Consider the following 11,641-nt stretch of genomic DNA (forward strand, 5'->3'; position numbering starts at 1 on the left):
AGAAAAACATGACAGACAGATAAATGCAATTACAATAATTTATTTATTGCAAAAATGTCAGAAGCATGTACCAAAAGTAATCCAAATGATGATACGTTGCAGCCGCAGTCCTCTCTGGCAGAATACAGAAGGTTTGTGATGTGCAGAGCAGAAGGCAAGAGGCAATGAGCGTTACATTTTCCTGCCGTAAAACCTGTCGTTTGAAGTGGCAACACTTGCATTTGTAAAGAGAGGTGCAGGCTTTGCTTCTTACGGTCACTGGACTCGCTGCTCGGGATGGAGATGAAGATCGCCGAATAAAGGCTTGGATTTGGGTCTGTTCCTCGCAGTCGTATGGATTCTGAAGATTTGGATTACAGCGCACGAATAAAATTGTTTCATTTCGTAATTATGCGTTTTTGGTGTATTTTATAGTTCTATTGTCAGTCAGAGCATGTCGGAGAAAACGCCTAAACGCCTTTATGGTAAACAAAGCAAACATTACATGACAAGTAAAGGTTAAACGATTGGAGAAATGTTATTTATTTTAAGATTTTAAGGGTAAGTCTTGTTCAACATGTAGGCCTATTCGTGGAAATGAGCTGGCAGCAGAAATCACAGAACAGAACGAAATGTTATAATTTCATATTAAGAGAGTAAACAATTTAATAATGCAATTGAAAACATAAGGTCATTGATATGACAACTAAAAACAACAACAATAATAAAATCAATGCCGTGATTTCAATATTCATAAAGATTCATTTTTAGGTGTCGTCAAAACTTCAGTTTTGTATGTTTAAATGCTGAAAATATGTCAGTATTCAAGTTACTAAATTCAAGGGTTTGCTTTCTTCACCCTTCAGTGTGTGAATAATTACCTATATATATATTACATTATATTATATTATATTATATATTATATTATCATTTGAAATTGTGAATGCCCAGTTAGGAAACCCTGGAACAGAGTATCAAAATCGGACAAACAAGTATTGACTGGCCAATATTGATTTTGTTCAGGCACCATTAATGCAGCTTTTGACAGAACTGTGTGTCTGCAGTAAATGGCTTAAGTAATCAGATTTCAGGCCTATTTTGTGCTCTAAATGAAAATTGATTGTGGAAAAAAATGACACGTATGAAATATCTTTGAGGGTTTTGCAAGGAAGGGTATTTTAGAGTTGAGTGCTTGGAGAAAGAAGCCATGTCAGATAGATGTTAAAGCCCACAGAACCTAGACATGAATATTATATTATAGACACTGTTCTATTATGAATTTGCATTTTTGAGTTCAGTCATTACAGAGAGGTATGTGTATGTATATGTTTTCTTAATGAATGAACTGAAAAGGCCATCTTATATCAAAGGCACTGTGATTGTGTAAATGTGATGTGGACAGCAGGGGTGGCGTTTCCGTATGGCAGAGTAAGGCAGTCGCCATACCCTAGCCCAGTCAGGTGTGCCGTGGAAAATCCAAATTCTCTATTATATTTCGTTTTAAATCACTGCTATTGGTCTTCCTTATGTCTGTTTGAAGGTTTTACAAATATTTAACCAATGAAAAGCATTCAAAAGAGCTTGTCACTAAACTGTTTAACGCTATGGATCCTTAAACTGTCAGCAAAACCTTTTAACTTAACCCTGCTTCCATTCAGAACAAAGCCTGGAGATAGATCTCGGCTTGTTCGTAATGCAAGGGTAAATAATAAATGATGTCTGAATAAATAAGTTTTCTTCACTAAAACACTGTTTATAAAGGTTGATCTTTTGTGTGTGTTTGAAGAGTGGAGAATAGCTTTTGCTGTCTAGTTGTTACCAATAAGCTACTTTTGTAGGCTACGTTTTAAATATCCTGTGTATATAGCGCTTCATCGTCTATCATGAAGTGTATTAAACGACATGAAAAACTAAGCACCCATATAGCTACAATAAATGTTATAACCTGTAAGTTGATGAAAGCGTATAATGCGATGCACTTGCTGCCTCAGATGCAGCCGTTGTAATGACAGACAAAACACAGATCTCCGAAATTTTTATTGATGCTAAAACGTACAATTTAGACGTATTTCAACATTTAAAACGTGCAAATCGCTACGTATTTTTAGCTAAAAAACATAAAATATTTACGTATCTTTTATATCATTAAGAAATTCGCATCGATGCATTTTTATCATTTTATCAATAAGTGATTCAGATTTTTAGATCCCTTAACCTACCCCCAAACCTAAACCTACCCATGTTATCGCGAATATAAAAGGATATAAAACACAATTGACCGAAATATGCAGGAAAATTAAAATTTTAGTAACAATAGCATTATAAATATTTTTATGGTTGCTAATCCCACTCCTACATTACTATTTCTGTACAGTATAAGAAAAACATGACAGACAGATAAATGCAATTACAATAATTTATTTATTGCAAAAATGTCAGAAGCATGTACCAAAAGTAATCCAAATGATGATACGTTGCAGCCGCAGTCCTCTCTGGCAGAATACAGAAGGTTTGTGATGTGCAGAGCAGAAGGCAAGAGGCAATGAGCATTACATTTTCCTGCCGTAAAACCTGTCGTTTGAAGTGGCAACACTTGCATTTGTAAAGAGAGGTGCAGGCTTTGCTTCTTACGGTCACTGGACTCGCTGCTCGGGATGGAGATGAAGATCGCCGAATAAAGGCTTGGATTTGGGTCTGTTCCTCGCAGTCGTATGGATTCTGAAGATTTGGATTACAGCGCACGAATAAAATTGTTTCATTTCGTAATTATGCGTTTTTGGTGTATTTTATAGTTCTATTGTCAGTCAGAGCATGTCGGAGAAAACGCCTTTTGTGGCCCATGGTAAACAAAGCAAACATTACATGACAAGTAAAGGTTAAACGATTGTAGAAATGTTATTTATTTTAAGGGTTTAAAGTTAAGTCTTGTTCAACATGTAGGCCTATTCGTGGAAATGAGCTGGCAGCAGAAATCACAGAACAGAACGAAATGTTATAATTTCATATTAAGAGAGTAAACAATTTAATAATGCAATTGAAAACATAAGGTCATTGATATGACAACTAAAAACAACAACAATAATAAAATCAATGCCGTGATTTCAATATTCATAAAGATTCATTTTTAGGTGTCGTCAAAACTTCAGTTTTGTATGTTTAAATGCTGAAAATATGTCAGTATTCAAGTTACTAAATTCAAGGGTTTGCTTTCTTCACCCTTCAGTGTGTGAATAATTACCTATATATATATTACATTATATTATATTATATTATATATTATATTATCATTTGAAATTGTGAATGCCCAGTTAGGAAACCCTGGAACAGAGTATCAAAATCGGACAAACAAGTATTGACTGGCCAATATTGATTTTGTTCAGGCACCATTAATGCAGCTTTTGACAGAACTGTGTGTCTGCAGTAAATGGCTTAAGTAATCAGATTTCAGGCCTATTTTGTGCTCTAAATGAAAATTGATTGTGGAAAAAAATGACACGTATGAAATATCTTTGAGGGTTTTGCAAGGAAGGGTATTTTAGAGTTGAGTGCTTGGAGAAAGAAGCCATGTCAGATAGATGTTAAAGCCCACAGAACCTAGACATGAATATTATATTATAGACACTGTTCTATTATGAATTTGCATTTTTGAGTTCAGTCATTACAGAGAGGTATGTGTATGTATATGTTTTCTTAATGAATGAACTGAAAAGGCCATCTTATATCAAAGGCACTGTGATTGTGTAAATGTGATGTGGACAGCAGGGGTGGCGTTTCCGTATGGCAGAGTAAGGCAGTCGCCATACCCTAGCCCAGTCAGGTGTGCCGTGGAAAATCCAAATTCTCTATTATATTTCGTTTTAAATCACTGCTATTGGTCTTCCTTATGTCTGTTTGAAGGTTTTACAAATATTTAACCAATGAAAAGCATTCAAAAGAGCTTGTCACTAAACTGTTTAACGCTATGGATCCTTAAACTGTCAGCAAAACCTTTTAACTTAACCCTGCTTCCATTCAGAACAAAGCCTGGAGATAGATCTCGGCTTGTTCGTAATGCAAGGGTAAATAATAAATGATGTCTGAATAAATAAGTTTTCTTCACTAAAACACTGTTTATAAAGGTTGATCTTTTGTGTGTGTTTGAAGAGTGGAGAATAGCTTTTGCTGTCTAGTTGTTACCAATAAGCTACTTTTGTAGGCTACGTTTTAAATATCCTGTGTATATAGCGCTTCATCGTCTATCATGAAGTGTATTAAACGACATGAAAAACTAAGCACCCATATAGCTACAATAAATGTTATAACCTGTAAGTTGATGAAAGCGTATAATGCGATGCACTTGCTGCCTCAGATGCAGCCGTTGTAATGACAGACAAAACACAGATCTCCGTCATTCGCTGATCAAAAACCTTGTTAACTCCATTTGAGCTTGATTTTCATAAAATGTTAAGTGCAAGTGTCTGATAAAGCCACATGCATTACCAACTTTTTTCAACTTAGTAATGTGCATACCCCCCCACCCCCGATTTACGCCACTGACATATCCTATGGTTTTGTGAAATACCGCCACTGGTGGACAGTAGGGCCAATTTCAGAGCAATCACTATTTGACTGGATGATTGTACATAAAAGTGCACTAATGATTACATGTCAGTTCTTATGCTCTTATTGGGTGAATGGTATTAAAACAGTTATCAACTGGTCAGATTTCACAGCAAAATAAGAAAGAAAGAAAAAAATGAATGAGTCTGTTGTATAGAACTATTATTACTTCTTACTTTTGATTTTGGGGTGAAACCTGACCTTGAGTTTGTAAGCAAACATAATTTTACTATTCATTCATTTCGATTAAAATTACTTTGTGCATCTTCAATTGAGGAAGGAATAGCTTTTAAGATGCTTGACGTGTGCTGCCTTTAATAGGCTTTTTAATGTGCAGTCACAGTTACGATCAGTTCAGGCTCTCTTGTAAGCATCACATGTGTGTCTCCTGGGGTTTCATGGAGGTGGGAACATCTTGCATGGAGATCCTGGTCTGTGTGATCAGAGATGCCAGCCTTGTCTTGTAGTCTCCTTGTGGCTCTGAAGGAAGCGCCTCTCCACACGCTGGCTGCCCGTCTGAAGCTCCTCTACCATCTGCTTGGGTTTCATCGCAGAGCGCACTGCTGACAAACTGAAAACACACATGCTGGTTACTAATGAAATGCGAGCCAAGTGTCAAACCATTCAACCGTAATGGTCTCACAAGTCCTCACATTTCTCAGAATCAAAGGAGCAGAAAAAATATATTTTGCAAAAAGAAAAGTAGGCCTATTTTAGAGTTGTGATAACACAGACTCACACCACCCACTCCCAAATTAAGCATGTACAATAATAATAGAATGTCATGAGGATGACACACACATATTGACCTTAATTGATTTTACTAATATGACAATATGTGTGAATACAGGATGAGTTGATCAACTCTAATGACAGAATGTGTTACTGTGGTGGTACCATGGTAAAGTGATGGCATCACGTGGTAATACCATGATATTGCCATATTAAGGTATTTACATCAAAGACTAAGGTATTTTCTAAATGAAATGCTATGTAACCGTCTGATAGGCTATAAATCACTCTTATCCCTTCCTATCCATCTTATCATTCATTACACCTACAAGTTTACCTGCTGTCTATTAGACTCCCTCTTGTCACATGTCATCCAAGCCATCAAAGGTATAATGAGATCACATCTCAACTACAGAATCGTTCAGAGGGTTGAGCTCTGGTACTGCGGGAGCTTTTCATGACACAGTTACAAGTACATATTAATTTATCTGTCTGTGCTGTAATGACAGCTTGTGAGCACATAAATATAATTACAAAGACTCAAAACATCAAGACGCCATTTACAATAGTTTAGAGATGAAAAAGCACAACTATGATTATATACAAATGTTAAATATATACTATCATATGTATATACGATTTGCATAATTTCAGAATAGGGATACATTTTAACGTAACAGACAGCAATTCAGCAGTATTTTTTATTATTATTAATGTATTTTATGCTTGCTTTATACTGTTAAAATCAGTTAATTTGTAAGGCAACCTAAATATATATATATTAAGATTTACATTGAATCATTTAGCAGACTTTTATCCAAAGTGACTTACAAATGAGGACAACAGAAGCAATCAAAATGAACAAAAGAGCAATGATACGCAAGTGCCATAACAAGTCTTGGTTAGCCTATTCACAGTACACAAAGCAAGTTTTTGTGTGTGTGTGTTTTATATATATAATAAATAAAAAGAAAACAAGTAGATAGAATAGAGAAAGCTATATATAATAAAAAACATTTAATTTAACAAACATAATATTTAATCCCCTGGTTTCACAGACAAGGCTTAAGCTAGTCCCAGACTAAAATGTCTTAAAATATCTTAAAATATGTCAGTGCCATTGTTCTTTGTCAAGATGCACACCTGTAACGTTTTCTTCTAATGCATTTTTGTAAAAGCTGCTTAAATATCTTAATTTAACTAAGGCCTAGTCCTGGCATAAACTAAGCCCCATCTGTGAAACCGGGCCAATATGTCTGAATCAACCTGACTAAATTTGAATATGCCAATGAATGCAATGTTTATGGGTCAGATCAGGCAGGAATATCAGCTTAATGTCAGCTGTTGGCGAAAGGCTGAAAAGCATACAAGCAAACTCATAACTGCTGTTAGTAATTTGCTAATGTCAGTCTATCTATGTAAATAAAGTACAGCTACTGCTTAGATTAACAGCGGTCAACATCACAAACATTAATACGCACATAGCTTGTCTAGTTAAGTTGTCACATTGACGGCTTGAATCCGTAAGCAAATAGCTTTCATAAACTCATTTACAAATTTAATGAGCCCCTTCATTTGTCGAGGTGATTCATTTCTTAGAGAATAAAGCAGAACTCCTCCACATATACAAAGTCATAAAATGAGTGTTGATAAGCTGTACACAAAATAAATGGCCCTTCCGGGGAAAAAAAGCCTTGGGAGTTTTCTTTGGATGAAAACCTTGAACAAATCAACCATTTTGCTTTGCTCAATAAAGTACTGTATGACAGCGAGAGAATATTAATGTGATTTATCCTCGCAGCCCAAACGACACAACAAAGTGAGCAGAATTTTCTTTGCACATAATGCGCTCTTGTAAGTTTAGTTCATAAATTTCCATCCACAAACGCTTTTTGGAACCAATATACAGTGGCCCCAAAATGTGTCATTTAAAAGGTATAATGTTAAAGTTCATTGCATTAATGACATAATTAGTTAATGGGGTCATGAAATGGAAAATCAAAATGTTCTCTATATTGTAATTATTGCAGAAAGCAATCAATCTTGTCAGTGATTTGATTTCTGCATTTTCACCAAAACTCCTGTTATATACAATGACTTGGTTAATACTGCTCAATGAGTCTCTTATTTACATTGTTTTCACTGTATTTGTTAAGATGGAAAAATAAGGAGATCATTACATTGTGTGCTGAGTAGACATGACTGTGTCCGGCTATAGTGCAGCACTGCAACCTTTGATGCAACCAGAGTAGCTCTGAATATGATGCTGCAATCAACACTTTTCACGATTATTAATCTTGGTGGCTGTAATAGTAAAAACACAGTTTTTGAGAGAATTCCCCATGTAGTGCTCATTTCATATGCAAAATGTTAGCCAACCACAGCAGCGGGTGTTTTGATTGAAGTCTTAGACAAATACACCCCTTCCACCGGAGAGTTCAAATTAGAGGCTAAATTCATGGTAGAAAATGACCATTTACGTCTTAACTATGAAAGTGTTCAATCAATAAGATTATTAGTGCACCTCAGGAAACACTTTTATCTTACACAAGTGTCACAGCAGAATAGCCAGAGGAGTAGTTCTTTACATTAACTATTTCATTTAAAAGTGGTCTATTAAGGCTCCATTCAGTCACAAAAAAAAACTGTCAATATTAGTCACAAGGCAACTTTCCATCCATTCAGAAGCATTGCATTTTACGTCATGGCACCGACAGTGCTAGAGGTTATAAATGAATGACCGACATCTCTTCTAGATTCAGGAAGAGCTGTCTGACGGACAATCCCCATCCGTCCTTACTGTGAATGTGTTGACAGATCGGCTCACTTACATTTGCCAATCATCTAGATTCCCACACCTGTGGATCACTGTATTTTCATGAATTTTCTGTTCCAGTTGATTGTGATTATAGGATGAGGATTTTTTACATGTTTAAATGGATTTTCAGCCAATTAATTATTGGAGCATAACAGAGCATTACTACATATACAATTGTATACGTACATGCATAATTAGTAATAAGACAAACAAAGGATAATTAGCATGAGAGCGCAATTCCAAAACAGCACTGATGGGAAATTTTGAAATTTCTGCGAGTGATTTACTGACAACATGCAAATTAAAGAACACAGACGCAACATCTCATTTACATATCGACCAACGCAATATACCAAGCGCAGCGCAAATTAGCGTAGTGGCGAAAAAAGCAGAGCCGATGCTCATCAGGTGCGGGTGATCTACTTACGACACAGGCGCAAAATATTTTAAGACATGCTTTTTTGGGAATTAAATAATGGTGCAAATACCAGTAATTTGACGAGGGCAAATATTAGTAAATCACGTTGCGTGATTCATTTTAATACTCTCCTCGCATAAAGTTTGCGTCTGAAAGGGAAACTGCTATAAATGCATATTCAATAAGGTCAGGTGCAAAAATAACTGTCCACACCTTTTCAGCTCAAATTCTTCACTGCGCATCTTTAGTAAATCCTGACAGTACTATTTTAATGCCAAAAGACGGTTTGTGATGGCGCAAGCTGTTAGTAAATCTGGCCCAAAGAGTCTATGTGGGGGGTGTCTATGTGTCAGCACCTTTAAAAAATTAGGTAAAAGTTATTAAAGGGTTAGTTCACCCAAAAATGAAATTAACTTGTGTTTTACTTAAATAAAGTAAAGCTGTTTAATGGCACTCAGCAGGTGTTGCAGTTGAACAGTCCACAAGTCGTCAAATAAAGCTCGCGTATTCATAATAAAACGTGCCGAAGACGGCTCCGGGGGATGAATAAAGGCCCCCTGTAGCGAATCTATGAGTTTTTGTAAGAAAAATATCCATATTTCAAACGTAATAAACACTTTTCTCTCACTTCCGTTATCTATCATACGCAGATCCGTTCCGGCGGAAGGCATATGACGTATGCGCAGCGCGCGCGCCTCTGAGATATGCTAGTCTCGCAAGTTTGTTTAATAGGAGCAAAGGAAGCAAAGTTTCCTTACTTTAGCAAAGGAAAACCAGTCTCCTCTTTGTTTATATCGAAATCCTCCGACTTTTTTCTTTGCAAATCTTCGGTTTGTACTTCTAATTCGTGACCAATGTTTTGTTTTGTTCTCTCTCTGCATTCGTCACTTATCACGCAACGCCGACGTCTTACGTCATCCGCCGGAACTGCTTCAGTGGATGACAGTCAGCGGAAGTGAGAGAAAATTGTTTATTACGTTTGAAATATGGATATTTTTCTTACAAAAACTCATGGATTCGCTACAGGGGGCTTTTATTCATCCCCCGGAGCCGTCTTCAGCACATTTTATTATGAGTGCGCGAGCTTTATTTGACGACTTGTGGACTGTTCAACTGCAACACCCGCTGAGTGCCATTAAACAGCTTGAAAGATCAAAGACCATTTTTTATATAATTCCGACTGGATTCGTCTGAAAGAAGAAAGTCATATACACCTAGGATGCTTCGAGGGTGAGTAAAACACAAGCTAATTTTCATTTTTGGGTGATCTAACCCTTTAAGGGTGGTGGGACACAGTAAGAAAAATAGACCTTGTATATGTACAATGATTGAAAGAAAATAATAATTATAAATCATTCTAGCTGACAGAAGCACAACTGTTGTGTTTTTTCAGCCTTCTCTCTCTCTCCACAGCCAAAACGACATGTGAAAAATGTGGGCAACAATAAGAATTCCACTGTAAGAGTCATATAGTGCAACCAGCTACTGAAACATTCACTAGGGCCTTCTGGATTTCACAAAAGAAACATTATTGAGCAAATGTGACAAAAGGCATACCTACGCCTTTTCAGAGGAAATTAAATGAGCCATGAATGTCAAATATGCCTGAAGTTGTTTTTATAATGTCATGGTCAAGGAGAGCCTGGAGAAGTTTGCACGTCAGAGAGTGATATAGATCTCATGTTTTTCTGTAGTCTCCTTCAAAGACAATAGTTTAGTGACAAATCTTGATGACTTGTACTGCCTGTGATTGTATAAAAAGCCTGTTAAGAGATAAACACAGTGTTTAAGGTGTCAAAACACCCGCATCCTCAACCACAGATGGATTTTAAAAGCTTGCGTTCGGGAAGAGTGACGTACACACGGTTGTTCCTATTGAGCTCTGATGGTTGTTTTACCATCACTGCTGGCAAATGAAGGGTGAACAATGATAGAAAATGAAGGCACAGTGCAAAATGGGATAGTGTTTACAGAGATCAGAGCAAATGTCAAAGTACACACAACGCTTCTGTCTGAACTTTCCATTTTTGTTTTATATTTAAATGTGTATTCGCATTTAGATTTTGTACTGCATTGCATTGTGGGACATAGCATTCCACACAATGTGTGATTCTGCTGCACAGCCGCCTGAGTGCAAGCTCTGCGTAAGTGTTAGTGATGGGAAGTTCGGATCATTTTACCGACTCGGACCTTTGAGTCTCGTTCAGCAAAATGAATGAATCTTTTTTCGAGTCATTTTCCTTAATTTTAGCTAAATATAATTAAAATGTTACGTGTTACTTCCCTAATACATCTACTACTTACGCAAACGTTGATCACACTACAAACAATACAAAACTGCTATAAGAAACAGAAAAGATTAATTCATTGTTTACCTGGGTCTTCAGTCTATGATTAGCTCACCTCACCTCTTATCTGACAAGTCTTCGGGTTTGGGCTTATGGGGCTGTCACGTGATGAATGAACGACTCAAACCTGAAGACTCGAGAGATGAACTAATCAATTCTCTTTCCGGCTCAGACTGCATTGGTTAAGTGTATGGGGCTGTCACGTGATGAACGAACGACTTGGAAAAACCCGAAGACTCAAACCAGGTGAACTACTTGACTAATTCCAGTACAGAACCTATATGATGTTGCGCATGCGCGGCTGAACGAATCACTCCCCGAGACGACTCGTTCCTCCCGAGTCACATTAAAGATTCGTTCAAAATGAACGAATCGTTCAAGAACGACCCAACACTAGTAAGTGCACATCATAGGGTGCATGGCGGACACTAATGGCACTTTGTGACATTGAGACTAAACATGTTGTGGTCAAACTATGTTTATTCTCAATGCAAGCGAATCTGTATTTAATGCAGTGAAAGTAAAAGTAAATGCTTTTTGGCCACTACTCTGTCATTGTTTTTCCCATTTGTCCATGCTGTTAACAGAACAGTCATTAGTGTACAATCCTCAGGCGTCCTATTGATTTCCGCCCAGAATACAGAACTTTACACACCCATAGTTCATCTCTCGAGGGAACGTATTTTGAGCTGGGGGGGGCTGAGAAATAAAACTGGGGGGGGGGGGGCACGGGGAAAGGGGGATGGG

General features: G+C 37.0%; 1 protein-coding gene across 5 annotated transcripts in view; it reads right to left on the reverse strand.

Moving 5' to 3' along the window:
• Positions 1-3,855: 3,855 nt before the first annotated feature.
• Positions 3,856-11,641, reverse strand: part of mlip (muscular LMNA-interacting protein) — a 36,759-nt gene continuing 28,973 nt past the window's right edge. For all 5 annotated transcript variants that reach the window (XM_016256790.1, XM_016256788.1, XM_016256787.1 and 2 more), the window contains one exon: positions 3,856-5,149. In XM_016256790.1, the coding sequence (XP_016112276.1) occupies positions 4,952-5,149 (198 nt within the window). In that variant the 3' untranslated portion in view covers positions 3,856-4,951. The remainder of the gene's footprint in view (positions 5,150-11,641) is intronic.

This window comes from Sinocyclocheilus grahami, unplaced genomic scaffold (genome assembly GCF_001515645.1).
Source record: "Sinocyclocheilus grahami isolate Dianchi unplaced genomic scaffold, SAMN03320097.WGS_v1.1 scaffold1475.1, whole genome shotgun sequence".
In the NCBI taxonomy this organism is placed as follows: domain Eukaryota; kingdom Metazoa; phylum Chordata; class Actinopteri; order Cypriniformes; family Cyprinidae; genus Sinocyclocheilus; species Sinocyclocheilus grahami.